Source organism: Schistocerca nitens, chromosome 4 (assembly GCF_023898315.1).
Source record: "Schistocerca nitens isolate TAMUIC-IGC-003100 chromosome 4, iqSchNite1.1, whole genome shotgun sequence".
Taxonomy (NCBI): domain Eukaryota; kingdom Metazoa; phylum Arthropoda; class Insecta; order Orthoptera; family Acrididae; genus Schistocerca; species Schistocerca nitens.
Genome location: NC_064617.1, coordinates 700,242,398 through 700,261,603, shown reverse-complemented (window position 1 = coordinate 700,261,603; position 19,206 = coordinate 700,242,398). Strand labels below are relative to the sequence as shown.

General features: G+C 41.5%; 1 protein-coding gene across 1 annotated transcript in view; it reads left to right on the top strand.

The window, feature by feature from the left end:
* The window catches only part of LOC126251510 (fatty acyl-CoA reductase wat-like), a 225,445-nt gene extending 206,491 nt beyond the window's left edge, over window positions 1–18,954 (top strand). Inside the window, exon 10 of the mRNA XM_049951985.1 lies at window positions 18,314–18,954. Within this exon, the coding sequence (XP_049807942.1) occupies window positions 18,314–18,401 (88 nt within the window). The 3' untranslated portion in view covers window positions 18,402–18,954. The remainder of the gene's footprint in view (window positions 1–18,313) is intronic.
* The last annotated feature ends 252 nt before the right edge of the window (window positions 18,955–19,206 follow it).

Genomic DNA, 19,206 nt, shown 5'->3' with positions numbered 1-19,206 from the left:
CTTTCAAAACATCCCTACAAAAGAATGGCCCTGACTAACATTAAACTATACCTTTCATGAATCACTTACCTCACAAAAATCTTCGTTACTCGAACTACTGCAATACAGCGAGCGCCACTACTGCCAGCTAACTAAAAGATTCAAACTACTGAAGGCATATATATATATATATATATATATATATATATATATATATATGTGTGTGTGTGTGTGTGTGTGTGTGTGTGTGTGTGTCAGTTCATGACATCCAGTCATAGCAAATTTACTGTCTCTGATGGACACACGTCCAGATCATCCGCTCTCAAAACTCCGCAATTTCTCTCCCCACATCCACCACTGCTGGTGGCTCACCTCCAACTGCGCAACGCTACGCGCTGTTAACAGCCAACTGCCCAACACTACAATAGCAAATTCCAACAATGCAAACCAGCCACAGACTGCACACAGCACAGTCAGTGATTTTCATATAGAGCGCTACATGGCGTAACCAACATAAAAACCTAAACAGCCTAATTACAAAATTTACCTACGGCCTGCACTTAAAGTCCCAGAGCAGCGTTTGTGTAGAGTTGTCAGTGCTAACAGACAAGCAACACTGCGTGAAACAACCGCAGAAGTCAATGTGGGACGTACGAAGAACGTATCCGTTACGACAGCGCGGCAAAATTTAGCGTTATGGGCTGTGGCAGCAGAGGACCGACGCGTGTGCCTTTGCTAACAGCACGACAGCGCCTGCAACGCCTCTCCTGTGCTTGTGACCATATCGATTGGACCTAAGCAACTGGAAAACCGTGGCCCGGGCTGATGAGCCCGATTTCGGTTGGCGAGGGCTGATGGTAGGGTGCGAGTCTGGCGCAGACCCCACAAAGCCATTGATCCAAGTTGCCAACAAGGCACTGTGCAAGCTGATGGTGGCTCCATAATTATGTGGACTGAGACCTCTGGTCTAACTGAACCGATCGTTGGCTGGAAATGGCTATGTTCAGCTACTTGCAGACCATTTTCAGTCATTCATCTCTGGAATTTCCGTGGACGACAAGATCCGTGTCACTGGGTCACAATTGTTCACGATTGATTTGAAGAACATCTGGACAATTCGAGCGAATTATCTGCCCAACCAGATAGCCCGACTTGAATCCCGTCGAAAATTTAAGGAGCATAAGCGAGATGCCAGTTGTTGCACAAAACCTTGCACCGGTAACACTTCCACAGTTTTGGACGCCTATAGAGGCAACATGCTCAGTATTTCTGCAGGAGCTTCCAGCAACTTGTTGAGTCCATGCCATGTCGAGTTTCTGCACTACGCCGAGCAAAAGGAGATCTGACACGATATTAGGAGGTATCCCATGACTTTTGTCACGCCAGTGTACACTTTATTTTACCTGTCCAGAGATGAAATTTGTTCTCTTCTGACTTTCAAAGGGGTGTTAGGAAATCTCTTCTGTAGTAACTTGTCTGGAGAAACAGCTCTGTACGGAAGTGAAACGTGGACGAGAAGCAGCTCAGACACCAAGAGAGGAGAACCTTTTGAAATCTGGTGCTAGAGGGTAATACTGAAGATCAGATGGTTAGATACAATGACTACTAACGAGATGCTGGGAGGAAAAAATTACATGATAGAACTTGAGAAAACGATGCGATCGACTGTTAGGACACATCCTACACGAATCGTCAGTTTAGATGTCGAGGAAGGTGTGTGGGGTAAAAAGTGCAGAGAAAGGGCTAGATTTTAATATACAGGGTTATTACAAATGATTGAAGCGATTTCACAGCTCTACAATAACTTTATTATTTGAGATATTTTCCCAATGCTTTGCACACACATACAAAAACTCAAAAAGTTTTTTTAGGCATTCACAAATGTTCGATATGTGCTCCTTTAGTGATTCGGCAGACATCAAGCCGATAATCAAGTTCCTCCCACACTCGGCGCAGCATGTCCCCATCAATGAGTTCGAAAGCATCGTTGATGCGAGCTCGCAGTTCTGGCACGTTTCTTGGTAGAGGAGGTTTAAGCACTGAATCTTTCACATAACCCCACAGAAAGAAATCGCATAGGGTTAAGTCGGGAGAGCGTGGAGGCCATGACATGAATTGCTGATCATGATCTCCACCACGACCGATCCATCGGTTTTCCAATCTCCTGTTTAAGAAATGCTGAACATCATCATGCAAGTGCGGTGGAGCACCATCCTGTTGAAAGATGAAGTCGGCGCTGTCGGTCTCCAGTTGTGGCATGAGCCAATTTTCCAGCATGTCCAGATACACGTATCCTGTAACGTTTTTTTCGCAGAAGAAAAAGGGGCCGTAAACTTTAAACCGTGAGATTGCACAAAACACGTTAACTTTTGGTGAATTGCGAATTTGCTGCACGAATGCGTGAGGATTCTCTACCGCCCAGATTCGCACATTGTGTCTGTTCACTTCACCATTAAGAAAAAATGTTGCTTCATCACTGAAAACAAGTTTCGCACTGAACGCATCCTCTTCCATGAGCTGTTGCAACCGCGCCGAAAATTCAAAGCGTTTGACTTTGTCATCGGGTGTCAGGGCTTGTAGCAATTGTAAACGGTAAGGCTTCTGCTTTAGCCTTTTCCGTAAGATTTTCCAAACCGTCGGCTGTGGTACGTTTAGCTCCCTGCATGCTTTATTCGTCGACTTCCGCACGCGTTCAACCGTTTCTTCGCTCACTGCAGGCCGACCCGTTGATTTCCACTTAGAGGCATCCAGAAGCTTTAAACTGCGCATACCATCGCCGAATGGAGTTAGCAGTTGGTGGATCTTTGTTGAACTTCGTCCTGAAGTGTCGTTGCACTGTTATGACTGACTGATGTGAGTGCATTTCAAGCACGACATACGCTTTCTCGGCTCCTGTCGCCATTTTGTCTCACTGCGCTCTCGAGCGCGCTGGCGGCAGAAACCTGAAGTGCGGCTTCAGCCGAACAAAACTTTATGAGTTTCTCTACGTATCTGTAGTGTGTCGTGACCATATGTCAATGAATGGAGCTACAGTGAATTTATGAAATCGCTTCAATCATTTGTAATAGCCCTGTAGTACGTTGCAGCAGTTATGCGGGGATGAAGTCGTTTACAAAGGATAGACTAACACGGACAGCTACATCAAATAAGTCTTCAACAGAAGCTATGCAACCAGTTCGAATATTAACTGTGACTGTTAACGGCGCGACTTTTCGTCGATTATTGTCACGTTAAACGCCCTGCATAATAGAACAGTTTTAAAAACAAATCGGTTTCAGTATCAGTAGTCTCGTTCCACAGTCACTCACAACAGGAAAATATATCTGTAAGGGAACTCTTTATAAGTTGTGCCTTGATAGTGTAATGGCTCATTCTTGCACGTGACTCAAGTCACTCAGTTTCCAAAACGAATCACAACAATGTGTCGGCACAATATAATTATTTAATCGTTAAATGAAAGCAAATAAACTTATGGAATACTGGTAATTACAGTGGCGTCCAGATACTGTTGGAAAACATAATTACGTTCACTCACGCAACTTTAAGTGACCATATAATTCAATATCTAAATTCTCATCCAGGAAAATTTCTACATTATACTGAAATCATGTTGTGAAAGGCAATTGCATCTCCGAAAATTCGAAGCATGAATACAGAAATGCAGTCTTTTTAGTGCTCATCTAACCACTGACGTTTTACTTGCTTTTATGATCCTTTGATTGTAGTCAAACCCCTATACCTTCCTAACGAATCAGCGTCTCGCATTTTCATCGCGTCTCTGTGATGCGTACGACTTCATACACAATGTTCAGGCAAACCTGCCAACCTTTACGGTTTATCCGTAAAATTTACGGAAATTGCACCATTTTACGGTTTTACGGATCGACGGTGTCATTTTACGACTTTGTGGACAGAAATTTGAAACCTTAACATTCGATAATCACCCCACTTCCTTAAAAATCGATTGTTTGCATCTGTCGAAGATAAGTCTACGATAGTCCACAAATGATTCTTTGATATGACTCACGCCTTTAACCGTGTGATGTTTGTGTCGTCACTGGAACTGAATTTAAAGCCGGGATAACAATTCTTCCATGTGAATCTTAAGTGTCGACGGACTCTGCTCCGCAAATTCTTTGTTCCGCTCCGTTCGCTTGTTGTGATTGTACCCATATTCTTTGACCCCGTATGGACTGATCACTTCGTTCCACGTGTGTGTGTGTGTGTGTGTGTGTGTGTGTGTGTCTGTGTGTTTCACCATGAGAATATTCTTTGTTCACGAGATTCGCGTCGTGTTCGTTTAAGACTCTTGTGTGCTTTGACATGTTTCAATGAAGCGTTTAACTGCCTTGAGTGTTTATGTTAGAATTTTATGTGACGTTCAGTTATACAGGTTCTTTCGATGCTTCAGTACATATCGAGACATTTGTTCTCGGACATTTTCATACGCTATATTCCTTTTGTAGGATACATGAATAAATCCAACAAGAAACAGTACCTCCAGACGTTCTGCTGATTTTTCTTGCATACTAAAATCAAGAAAGGGGGAAGAACATGCCTTTTGCACGATATGTTGGTGTGTTATTAGTATTGAACATGGTGGAAGAAATGATTTAAGTAATGATGTGAAGTGCGGTAAACACGTAAGTTATGTTACATCGAAGGAAGATAACAAGAAAATCAACACCTTTCTTGACAAGCCTGGAAACGTTGACAGTGACGTAATTAGGGCCGAGTGTCTATTTACTTCCTTTTTGGTGGAACAAAATGTGCCTTACGTGCCGCTGATCATGCTGGTGCTTTATTTAAGATGTTTTCCACTTCAGAAACTGCAAAAAATATAGCTATGATCGCATGAAAATGACATGCATAGTACATAAAATTTCAAAAAATGCATCATCTAAATTTGTTACTTGCCTTCAGAACGGATCATTTTCTTTGGCAACTGATGGAAGCATAAATATGAATACCAAGTTGCATCCTGTTGTTGTTACATACTATGATATTCCGCAGGAAAAAGTAGTGAGCTCCGTGCTATCCATACCAGCTTAGATGGGGACTCAACAGAGTGCAACATAGTAACCTGATGATACCACAGCTAAGTTCTCATAACATACCAACTGAAAACTCTGTGGATTTCTGCTCCGACAATGTTCCTGTTATGATGGGACACAAAAACTGAGTTTCAGCAGTTCTGAAGGAAGTTCAGTCAGATATTGCCATCATAGGTTGCATTTGCCACCTGATTAATCTAGCAGCTGAAAAATGTGCTGGAAGATTACCACTTACAGTGGATGAGCTATAATTTAATTCTTAGAGAAGAGTGTCAGAAATTTCAGCGCTTGCACAATGAAGAGGCAAAGAAAATTCTGAAGCATGTATGTATGATGTGGTTATCTTTAGGTAGATGTTTGGATAGACTACTGGACCAGTTGGGTCCGCTTCTTTCTTTCTTCAGGGAGGAAGTAATATTATGGACTCAAAACATTCCCACAAGGTTAACGTCTTTCAGAATACCTTGAGTTGAACAAAGTGGTCTTTCAGAATACCTTGAGTTGAACAAAGTGAATCCACAGAGTATCAGATGACGAGAATTCTTGATTCTGCTATTACACGTCTCCATAAAAGAATTCCATATTCATCCAAATGTGACAAACTTATCCTAAAAAGTAACACTTCTGCTACAATACGCAAGGAAAAATAGTTTATGTTGCTGTCCTCAAACTTGAACAAGGCCATTTGGGCTTTTCTTCATGTGACTATTCATGTGTTTGACAAACTGAATGTTGCCCTTCGAACTTCTTCCCCACAAGTTCGCTTTTTTTTACAACGTCTAACTGATTTGCTAAAGCAGTTGTTCACCAATTTTGTTGAGCCCAAAATTGTCAAAAACTCCTCGTTACTTGAAGTTGAGCACAACATGATTCAAAATCAAAACAGTGGTGATGAGTTATTGGCATTCATACTTTTAACATAGTGAATGATCTCTAGGATACAGTTAAATCCCTTTTCTTTTCATCAGTGAGAAATTACTTTTATTGTGCCTGTGACTACATCATCAACAAGTTTCCACTCAAGGATGATGTGCTGAAGCATCCTCAAGTTGCTAGGTTCGACAAAACCGAAGATGCACAGTTTTCTTCCATTCGTTTCCCCCTGGAAAAAGTTTCCTATCATATTATGCTAGGAAGAGAATGAAACTTCAGATGAGGTGGTAAACGAGCATCAGAGACAGTTCACAGCTCTTCAGGTACGTGACACTTTGGTTGTAAATCAAGATCCCATAGATGTTTCCAGTTGGGCACAAATATCAAGAATTCGTGGAGTCGATGGATTTCTTCAGTATAACCGAATTTCTAGAGTAATGCTCTCTATTCTCACCATACCCCATAGCAATGCAGAATGTGAACGTGTTTTCAGCCTTGTGAAGAAAAAAAAGAACAGACTTCAGATTATGCATGTCTATGAATCTCTGGAGACTTTCTATTCTCAAGACTAGGCGTAGTGGTCCCTGTTATGACAAAACATTTTCTCAAGACTTTTTGCAGGAAGCTAAAAAGACCACAACTGTGACTTTAAAGTCGAACTAGCATATGATTTGCAGAGTGTATTATATTATTTCTTGCCTATGTTACGTTAAGCAAGTTTTATTCTGTAAAACCTTTTTTAATTAGCGCATATCAGCTTAATTTGTCAATGAAGTCCCTTTATGTACGCTCCAAACCAATATTCGCCACACTTCCTGCTGTTTAACATGGATTTCTTCTTGATTGTCATGTTCATCTACAAATCATCGAGCTATGATTTAAGTAGATGTGATTTCATTGAAATATCCTGCTTAAAGCATGAATTATTGTATTTTGTAGGCCAGAAGTGTTATTATTTTCGTCAAGCCGGGGCATGTTGAAAATCGTTAGATTTTCTGTCACGCATGAGTTTTACTGAAAGACCTCTACAAAAGCTGGAAGGTATGGTAAGGTGTGCTACAAAGTGGTGTGGCAACTGCCGTCATAGGAAACCTGGAAAGGAGGAGAAATGAGTAGCGAATGAGATAACACAGCAAGCAGAAGATTTATTTAACTTGTATTTCTCTAAGCGTAATAAGACTCATCACAGTGTCAGCAGGGAAGAGGCTCTCTGAATGATGGTGTCAGAGCTGCGTCTAGTCTATGTCTGGGTCTGTGTAGCGTCACACAGTGAAGAGGCTCGGCTCCGAATGTGAGTGGCCGTATGGCTACCGCCAGCCATCTTGTAGCACGGCGGCAGAGAGCGCTCCCAGTCCAGAGCCACTGTAGGCGAGACTCAGCAGGCGTGAAGCATTGGGTCCGCCGGGTCCCGCACAACTGCTATTGGCGTGTGAAAGAAACTTACAACTCCGTTGCCAACTTTGACGTCCCTGTGATGGTATCGATACGTGATACCACACTCTGGAATTCATCATCATCATCATCATCATCATTTAAGACTGATTACGGCTTTCAGCGTTCAGTCTGGAGCATATTCCTCAATGATCCCCTATTCAGTGATAACATTGATGCCTCTTCTGATATTAAGCCTTTTACTTCAAAATTATTCTTAACCGAATCCAGGTACCTTCTCCTTGGTCTACCCCGACTCCTCCTACCCTCTACTGCTGAACCCACGAGTCTCTTGGGTAACCTTGCTTCTCCCATGCGTTTAACATGCCCCCACCATCTAAGCTTGTTCGCCCTGACTGCTACATCTATAGAGTTAATTCCCAGTTTTTCTTTGATTTCCTCATTGTGGACACCCTCCTGCTATTGTTCCCATCTACTAGTACCTGCAATCATCCAAGCTATTTTCATATCCGTAACCTCAACCTTATTGATAAGGTAACCTGAATCCACCCAGCTTTCGCTCCCATACAACAAAGTTGGTCGAAAGATTGAACGGTGCACAGATAACTTAGTCTTGGTACTGACTTCCTTCTTGCAGAAGACAGTAGATCGTAGATGAGAGCTCACTGTATTAGCTTTGCTACACCTCGCTTCCAGTTCTTTCACTATGTTGCCATCATGTGGGAATATGCATCCTAAGTACTTGAAACTGTCCACCTGTTCTAACTTTGTTCCTCCTATTTGGCACTCAATCCGTTTATATCTCTTTCCCACTGCCATTACTTTCGTTTTGGAGATGTTAATCTTCATAGCACAGTCTTTACATTTCTGATCTAGTTCTAAAATATTACTTTGCAAACTTTCAATCGAATCTGCCATCACAACTAAGTCATGCGCATATGCGAGACTACTTATTTGGTGTTCACATATCTTGATCTCACCCAGCCAGTTTATCGTTTTCAACATATGATCCATAAATAATATGAACAACAGTGAAGACAAGTTGCAGCCTTGTCTTACCCCTGAAACTACTCTGAACCATGAACTCAATTTACCGTCAACTCTAACTGCTGCCTGACTATCTACATAAAGACCTTTAATTGCTTGCAAAAGTTTGCCTCCTATTCCTCGATCTCGTAAAACAGACAATAACTTCCTTCTAGGAACCCGGTCATACGCCTTTTCTAGATCTATAAAGCATAGATACAATTCCATGTTCCACTCGTAACACTTCTCCATTATTTGCGGTAAGCTAAAGATCTGGTCCTGACAACCTCTAAGATGCCTAAACCCACACTGATTTTCATCCAATTTGTCCTCAACTAATACTCGCACTTTCCTTTCAACAATACCTGAGAAGATTTTACCCACAACGCTGATTAAAGAAATACCTCTGTAGTTGTTACAATCTTTTCTGTTTCCATGTTTAAAGATTGGTGTGATTACTACTTTCGTCCAGTCTGATGGAACCTGTACCGACTCCCACGCCATTTCAATAATACTGTGTAGCCATTTAAGACCTGACATTCCATTGTATTTGATGAGTTCCGACTTAATTTCATCCGCCCCAGCCGCTTTATTACACTGCAATCTATTGACCATTTTCTCCACTTCCTCAAATGTGATACTATTTCCATCATCATTCCTATCCCATTGTACTTCGAAATCTGAAACATTACTGTTTGTATTTTCACCTACATTGAGCAACTCTTCAAAATATTCCCTCCATCTGCCCAAGGCATCAACAGGATTCACCAGCAGTTTTCCTGACCTGTCCATAATACTTGTCATTTCCTTCTTATCTCCCTTTCGAAGACTGCTAATTACACTCCAGAATGGTTTTCCAGCAGCTTGACCCAAAGTTTCCAACCTGTTTCCAAAGTCTTCCCAAGATATCTTCTTGGATGCTGCGATTATCTGTTTGGCTTTGATTCTTTCTTCAACATAACTTTCTCTGTCTACCTGAGTTCTAGTATGTAGCCATTTTTGATACGCCATCTTTTTCTTTTTACAGGCTGCCTTGACTGTGTCATTCCACCAAGCTGTTTGCTTCATCCTACCTTTACACACTACTGTTCCAAGACATTCTTTAGCCACTTCTAGTACTGTGTCCCTGTACCTTGTCCATTCCTTTTCCAATGACTGTAATTGACTACATTCAACTAAGTGGTACCTTTCTGAGATTACTGTTATGTACTTGTGCCTGATTTCCTTATCCTGAAGTTTCTCCACTCTTATCCTCCTACGTATGGACCTGACCTGCTGCACTTTCGGCCTCACAGTACTAATTTCACTGCAGATTAAATAGTGATCAGTGTCATCAAAGAATCCCCTGAATAGACGTGTGTCCCTTACAGCGTTCCTGAATTCCTGATCAGTTATTATATAGTCAATGCAGATCTGGTTCCCCTGCCTTCCCAAGTATACCGGTGAATGTTCTTATGTTTAAAAAAGGAGTTTGTGATTACTAAGCCCATGCTGGCACAGAAATCTAAGAGTTGTTTCCCGTTCCTGTTGGCCTCCATATCCTCTCCAAATTTACCCATAACCTTTTCATACCCTTCTGTTCGATTTCCAATCCTGGCATTAAAATCACCCATGAGCAGAGCACTGTCCTTGTCCTTTAACAACTACGTCACTGAGTGCGTCATAAAAACTATCCATCTTATCTTGATCTGTCCCTTCACAATGCGAATATACTGACACAATCCTAATTTTCTTGTTAGACACTGTCAAATCTATCCACATCAGTCGTTCGTTTACGTAACTTATTGCAACTACGCTGGATTCCATTTCTTTCCTGATGTAAAGCCCCACACCCCCTTGTGCTATTCCTGCTTTGACTCCTGACAGGTAAACCTTGTATTCTCCCATTTCCTCTCCTTTCTCACCCCTTACCCGAATGTCACTAACAGCTAAAACGTCCAACCCCATCTTACTTGCAGCCTCTGCCAACTCTACCTTCTTCCCAGAGTAGCCCCCATTGATACTAATAGCTCCCCATCTCGTTACCATTCGTTTGCCGAGTCGTAACTTAGGAGTCCCTGGTTTGTCAATTAGAGGTGGGAGTCCGTCATCTCCAAAGGTCCGAGGCATTTTGATCTGATTGTTGCCAGCATCATATTTAAAGTACCAGGGAAGCAGGTTGCTAGCCTTACTTGTCCCGGGTCCCACTGAGTTTTACCCCTAACGGTTGAGGGACTAACCGGTGGATTTGGTAGTCTTTGCCGTCTGAGCACAAAGGTGACCACGACTCAGAATATGACCGAGCTGCCCAGCCTTATTCCAAAGTAACTGGTATCCTGACTGTCAGGACCACTTACTTGGCCACTCATACGTTGCCCGTGGTTCATGAACTAGGACATGACAACAGGAACCCACACCATGAACCACACACTCTGGAATTAATGGAGAAAATCCACAGCCCTCGGATAACTGTAGAATATAGCTGTAATCATTCTTACCACTATGCTTGCATCGATCAGTCAACAGTGAGTGGTGTCTGTTATTGTTTTCCCAACAACTTTTCTCGTGTATCACTTTTACATTTCACATCCTGATAATATCCTAAAACAGATTTTTAAAAATGTGTTACAGATCATTTATTTTAAGAAAGAGCATTTTCTTTAGACTTATGGGAGTACAATGTGGTTATTGAGTATTCATAAAATACACAAATTATAGAGACTTGTTTGCATCTCAGTGGCTTGTTTCAGTTAAACAGTTTCATATTCGGTGGAAAATCGCGTTTCTGGATATGTGCGTCACAGTGTTTATAACTAATTCCATAGCTACATGAATTATGTAAAACGCAGAGAAAAATTATGTACGAATTATGTTGTAATTGGTAAATAATGGCTCCCTACTTTCCCAAAAAGCACTCAACAGTTCTACAACCTAGTACGTTACTTGAAAAAATACAGCAATTAGTGATTTTTTTACTTAACTCTACTGAGCCCACGACGCGTTTTGGATTTTCATCCATCTTCAATTGACGTAACACATCTATATCTTCATCATTATTATATCGACCATATTTTCAACGATGTAGCTGCTTTTTTGTGTATCTTGTAACTTTTTGTTCGCATTTATGTGCGTGTCACACACACTTTTAGATTCGCCATATGGCTGACCTAAGTCTTATCTCACGTCAGCCAACATGGCGATTGCCGTGCTGCATCAGTACAGCAAAGTGTCTGTGTAATATACATAATGCTAAATAAACAAGACACAGAATAATAAAGCTGCAGAGTTCAAAATGCAGTGTACGCAGTTTTAATAGTGATGATGATTTAAGTTTATATGACTATTAACGCAGATGGAAACCCGAAATGCATTTTGGCATAAACAAAATTATATAAAAAGTAACCAGTTGCTATATTTCTTCAAGTTATTTAGTCCACAACTACGGAGTTTAGCCACCAGCATCATGGTAAAATAAATGTCAGAGCTTAGTATTGTGCCATGTAATTTGGACAGTAAGTACACACACTTTTTTTGGATCGCAATTTATATTACGCATCATACTGATGGTAATCCCCCCATGAACCATGGACCTTGCCGTTGGTGGGGAGGCTTGTGTGCCTTAACGATACAGATGGCCGTACCGTAGGTGCAACCACAACGGAGGGGTGTCTGTTGAGAGGCCAGACAAACATGTGGTTCCTGAAGAGGGGCAGCAGCCTTTTCAGTAGTTGCAGGGGCAACAGTCTGGATGATTGACTGATCTGGCCTTGTAACATTAACCAAAACGGCCTTGCTGTTGTGGTACTGCGAACGGCTGAAAGCAAGGGGAAACTACAGCCGTAATTTTTCCCGAGGGCATGCAGCTCTACTGTACGGTTAAATGATGATGGCGTCCTCTTAGGTAAAATATTCCGGAGGTAAACTAGTCCCCCATTCGGATCTCCGGGCGGGGACTACTCAAGAGGACGTCATTATCAGAAGAAAGAAAACTGGAATTCTACGGATCGGAGCGTGGAATGTAAGATCACATAATCGGGCAGGTAGGTTAGAAAATTTAAAAAGGGAAATGGATAGGTTCAAGTTAGATATAGTGGGAATTAGTGAAGTTCGGTGGTAGGAGGAACAAGACTTCTGGTCAGGTGAATACAGGGTTATAAATACAAAATCAAATAGGAGTAATGCAGGAGTAGGTTTAATAATGAATAAAAAAATAGGAGTGCGGGTAAGCTACTACAAACAGCATAGTGAACGTATTATAGTGGCCAAGATAGACACGAAGCCCATGCCTACTACAGCAGTACAAGTTTATATGGCAACTAGCTCTGCAGATGACGAAGAAATTGAGGAAATGTATGATGAGATAAAATAAATTATTCAGGTAGTGAAGAGAGACGAAAATTTAATAGTCATGGGTGACTGGAATTCGACAGTAGGAAAAGGGAGAGAAGGAAACATAGTAGGTGAATATGGATTGGGGCTAAGAAATGAAAGAGGAAGCCGCCTGGTAGAATTTTGCACAGAGCACAACTTAATCATAGCTAACACTTGGTTTAAGAATCATGATAGAAGGTTGTATACATGGAAGAACCCTGGAGATACTAAAAGGTATCAGATAGATTATATAATGGTAAGACAGAGATTTAGGAACCAGGTTTTAAATTGTAAGACATTTCCAGGGGCAGATGTGGACTCTGACCACAATATATTGGTTATGACCTGTAGATTAAAACTGAAGAAACTGCAAAAAGGTGATGTAGAGGCTTATCTCACTAGGAGTAAGATAGATACAGCCTACAGGAAAATTAAAGATACCTTTGGAGAAAAGAGAGCCACTTGTATGAATATCAAGAGCTCAGATGGAAACCCAGTTCTAAGCAAAGAGGGGAAAGCAGAAAGGTGGAAGGAGTATACGGAGGGTCTATACAAGGGCGATGTACTTGAGGACAATATTCTGGAAATGGAAGAGGATGTAGATGAAGATGTAATGGGAGATACGATACTGCGTGAAGAGTTTGACAGAGCACTGAAAGACCTGAGTCGAAACAAGGCCCCGGGAGTAGACAACATTCCATTAGAACTACTGACAGCCTTGGGAGAGACAGTCCTGACAAAACTTTACCATCTGGTGAGCAAGATGTACGAGACAGGCGAAATACCCTCAGACTTCAAGAAGAATATAATAATTCCAATCCCAAAGAAAGCAGGTGTTGACAGATGTGAAAATTACCGAACTATCAGTTTAATAAGTCACGGATGCAAAATACTAACGCGAATTATTTACAGACGAATGGAAAAACTGGTAGAAGCCGACCTCGGGGAAGATCAGTTTGGATTCCGTAGAAATGTTGGAACACGTGAGGCAATACTTACCTTACGACTTATCTTAGAAGAAAGATTAAGGAAAGGCAAACCTACGTTTCTAGTATTTGTAGACTTAGAGAATGCTTTTGACAATGTTGACTGGAATACTCTCTTTCAAATTCTAAAGGTGGCAGGGGTAAAATACAGGGAGCGAAAGGCTATTTACAGTTTGTACAGAAACCAGATGGCAGTTATAAGAGTCGAGGGACATTAAAGGGAAGCAGTGGTTGGGAAGGGAGTGAGACAGGGTTGTAGCCTCCCCCCGATGTTATTCAATCTGTATATTGAGCAAGCAGTAAAGGAAACAAAAGAAAAGTTTGGAGTAGGTATTAAAATCCATGGAGAAGAAATAAAAACTTTGAGGTTCGCCGATGACATTGTAATTCTGTCAGAGACAGCAAAGGACTTGGAAGAGCAGTTGAACGGAATGGACAGTGTCTTGAAGGAAGGATATAAGATGTACATCAACAAAAGCAAAAGGAGGCTAATGGAATGTAATCGAATTAAGTCGGGTGATGCTGAGGGAATTAGATTAGGAAATGAGACACTTAAAGTAGTAAAGGAGTTTTGCTATTTGAGGAGCAAAATAACTGATGATGGTCGAAGTAGAGAGGATATAAAATGTAGACTGGCAATGGCAAGGAAAGCGTTTCTGAAGAAGAGAAATTTGTTAACATCAAGTATAGATTTAAGTGTCAGGAAGTCGTTTCTGAAAGTATTTGTATGGAGTGTAGCCATGTATGGAAGTGAAACATGGACAATAAATAGTTTGTACAAGAAGAGAATAGAAGCTTTCGAAATGTGGTGCTACAGAAGAATGTTGAAGATTAGGTGGATAGATCACGTAACTAATGAGGAGGTATTGAATAGGATAGGGGAGAAGAGAAGTTTGTGGCACAACTTGACTAGAAGAAGGGATCGGTTGGTAGGACATGTCCTGAGGCATCAAGGGATCACAAATGTAGCATTGGACGGCAGCGTGGAGGGTAAAAATCGTAGAGGGAGACCAAGAGATGAATACACTAAGCAGATTCAGAAGAATGTAGGTTGCAGTATGTACTGGGAGATGAAGGAGCTTTCACAGGATAGATTAGCATGGAGAGCTGCATCAAACCAGTCTCGGGACTGAAGACCACTACAACAACAACACTGATTGTAAGTACCCATCAGTATCACGCGTAATGTAAATTTCGATCGAAAAGTGTGTGTATGATTTGTCAAACAGAATGACTAGTACTCAGGTCATCGATTGACGATGCTGACACCGAATGGAAACGCTAATAGCTAAGAAACTGTAAGTAACGACTCAAAAATTTCCATATACTGCGGTGAATGCCAGCTCGCATTAAACATGCATTAGTGCAAGATAACGTTCGTAAACACAGAAAGGCATTCAGTTGCTTTCCTTTACTGCAGGCATGGGGAACATTTGGTGACCAGTTAGCCTTATTTACATATACTACTGGCCATTAAAATTGCTACACCACGAAGATGAAGTGCTACAGACGCGAAATTTAACCGACAGGAAGAAGATGCTGTGATATGCAAATGATTAGCTTTTCAGAGCATTCACACAAGGTTCGCGCCGGTGGCGACACCTACAACGTGCTGATATGAGGAAAGTTTACAAACGGTTTCTCATACACAAACAGCAGCTGACCGGCGTTGCCTGGTGAAACGTTGTTGTGATGCCTCGTGCAAAGAGGAGAAATGCGTACCATCACGTAGTGTATATATTTAAGCTCGCGAGCCGCGACGCGAAAGGAGTGTTCCCGGCGCATAAAGTCAAACCTATAGCGTCCGTGACGTTAATGTTTATGGGGTAACGCACCGATATGAACGGACCCATTTCCCGACACGCCATGTCAACAAATTGCACCTCAAAATACGCCTTTTTGTGAGTACATTCATTTGAAGTTCACGACATCCTCACATGTTTACATTTATTTAAGTGTTGTGAACATGGTTTTTTTCTTTTATCTTCATCTTTTACTTACGACGCTTTACAGTAGCTGCCTGTTGCAAAATCCTGCAATGCCGTAGTAATGAAATAATGTTCACAACACGTAAACATATGTAAACATCATAAGATGATATGTCAGACATCTTGAAATGTCGCCCAGGAAAAATAAACTCCCATAAAACCAACAGGTTGCATCTAATTCATTATAAATTACCTCCAGATCCAACGGTTGCAGTGTTTTAACACGTCGTTAATGAACAAGAATTATTTACGAATGTCAGTAGGAGAAAGAAATCCAAAGCGAGCTGAGCATCGACGCGAATATCCAAAAAGCGTCCCAATTGGAGTACAATGCGAGTCACTCCCTCCCTCTCAGATGGATTTCTTCCGCGGGCCACATCCGGCCTGCGCGTCGCTGGTTGCCATCCCTGATTTACAGCGTCAACGATAAGCTTCCCGGTAAAGTCTGCTGTTGTATGGACGAGTGGACACTTTGTATAGTTACGGAAACTTGTATCGTATCATCGAACAAACTGGTTCACAGAACCCTTGTGAGACCTGTTCTCTAGTACTATTTGGTTGTTATTGAATACCCAGTAAGTCGGAATAAAAAAGGAACGAAGGAAGTTGTACCATGCTACTAGTTTGAACGTCGTTCTCACGAAATACGTTTTGGGTATATTTACAGAATCAGTTATCAATGTAGTACATAAAACAGTTATATTCTCATTTTTAATCAAAATTTGAAAAGGGCAACACTACAGTGCTAATACGAGTATAACAGGTTCCATTTGGGGAAAACACTAGCGGAGTAAAATTCTTAAGCTTTTCAGAGGAGGACTAGAAACGGTGATCAAAGACGGAAGAAGGAATCAGCTTGTTTATAGCCTAGGTGAGCCAGTCGTTCCGTATTTTTTTGAAATGATTTAAAGAAATCGCGAACGTACTAAATTTTAATAACTAAACAGGGATTTGAATTCCATTTTTCCGTAATCCTAATCCACTATATTAAACACTACCCCACTCCCTCGATAATATCTTTGCTTACCCTTACACTACACAGGAAAACCACAGCAGGCCCATATTATCATTCACGATTCCTTATAATCGTAAACAATAGTTTCTCTATTTCGAATACACTATCAGGGCAGAATGGCAAACACACACAAAAAAAGAACCTTACACGAAAATATAATTGACTAACATGCGTAAATTAGTTGACAGAGGACCGAAACCTACTCCGTCGACAACGACGTCATTACTGACGTAGGACCGAGAAGAAAATCGGTCGTTCTTTTTTTAAAGCAGGCATCACGGCATTCACTTTAACCTATTTAGGGAACCTACGGAAAACCAAAATCGCTATGGCAGGATGTGACTTTGACTGCAGTTCATCGCGGATGGTACGTGCTAACCACTGTATCAACGCGCGCTGAAGCATTTGGAGACTTGTCCGCTGAAGCTAACTGCTTAGTGCAGATTCATCCGAGTTTACTTTCCTTGGCCCTCGTGGCCTTAGACACTTCAGAAGGCTACTACATCGTCACACAAATTATGCCGGCAGCATGACACGCTAAACGCGTATACACGTAACCAGTTTTATAACGAAAGATGAAATCATGCGGATAACCCGGCAGTCATCAGCTCAAGCATTAATAAGTCGCTAAACACGTATTCAGAAGTATGAAGGTTAAAACTCCTGCCTGGACATCCTAGTTTAAGTTATCCGTCGTTCCTCTAAATGAGTTGTGACGATAATGACGCCATCATTGTCCAGTCCGAACTAATGCCATTGAACTCTAATGTTTGTCCTCTCTTTCCTTCGTATGTCAGTAGGCTGTTTGGAAACATCAGAATCAGTGATCCACGAATCACATAGAGAGGCTTCAACAGATTACGCCAGTATTGTCGTAATTCACATACATGTAATACTGATTTCAAACTGCACTTTGTACACAAAACATCGACGTTCAACGCACGATCAGACACCGAGCGAGGTGGCGCAGTGGTGAAACATTGACTGAAGTTCCGGAGGTCGGCGATTCAAATTCCCGTCCCGCCATCCAGGTTTAGTTTTTCATTTCCCTGAACATCTAAGGCGAATGTTTGGATGATTACTATCCGTATCCGTCCCAAATCCAAGCGTATGTTCCGTCTCAAATGACCACGTCTTCAACGGCATTTTAAACCCCAATCTTCTTCATGCTCATAGTTTTTCGTTTTGGCGAACAATGGAGCAATATTTTTGTGAAGTCATGTCCTCGATAAGTGGTGGCCGTGCGATTCTAGGCGCTACAGTCTGGAACCGAGCGACCGCTGCGGTCGCAGGTTCGAATCCTGCCTCGGGCATGGATGTGTGTGATGTCCTTAGGTTAGTTAGGTTTAATTAGTTCTAAGTTCTAGGCGACTGATGACCACAGAAGTTGGGTCGCATAGTGCTCAGAGCCATTTGAACCATGTCTTCGATAAGATGCGGAATGTGCTTATTCATTATGTACTAATGACGTGGCACCTATTGGCAAGTGATTAGGTAACCCTCTACTGTATTCACATTAACAAAGCCACTGATCGTGAAGTTCAATACAGCGATATCAGATAACTCTGCTGACAACACTGATTTTCGTGCTTGTTTAAGAAGCAAGTGAAAAAGAGCTAGTTGTGTTCTAATTCCTTTGTGTCTTCGCAGGTTAAAGTGGGCGCACTACGGACTTGTCACCTGCCTGTGGCTTCTCCTGCTTCGGATACTGTGGGCGATCGTGTGCGTCTTCGTCTGAGCTCTGCGCCCGTGTGCTGACGAGTCCACATCCGCACAGCACTCCTGCCCGCCTCAAATGTACTGGGAGCCCTGCTTCGAGGCTCTCGCCCATCCTTTCAAGTTCTTTTTCATTTTTGCTACACATATAACTCAGATCCGCGATGAAGGTGGACAGGGAAGACATTCCAGGATACAGGAAACTGCAGTTCCGTATTAATGGAAGGAAAAGAGAAAAGAGTCGATATACTTTCAGAGAGAGAAGAAAAGACAAGTTTAACGTACTTATTCACACGAACACATTTTTGCAGTGCAAAAACGTACGCTCGAGTGAAACTGTTCATTCTAAACAGTCTCAGAAATTCTGAAACGTGTGTTATAGAGAGATAATGTTCTCTCGGTATTTTATAAACATAAATCTTATGACTGACAACTGTCCAATGTATATTTCTGTAAGATATTTAACAGTAGATGGTAGTTTTTGTGTAATGTATAACCATTGCAAACTTTACTCTGCTACAAGTTTTTGTCATATACATAAACAGAGATATTTAATGTGAGTCATGTTTGCTATTGAGATAATAAGCGCATATTTACAAATAATTTACTCTCATTCTCGGAAAAGACTGATCCTTACCTCTCAGTGAAACCACGTCTTACACTACTACTTCGCTCATAATACCATTTTATATGGGAAGCAAAGTATTATATTGCACCACAGACTACACCATCTTAGCATAAATGTTGCTGTGATGTACTGTTGCTTTTCACTTACCAAAATGTAAATTCGTGTTCGACAAACCAATATACAGTTTATAAATGTTCCT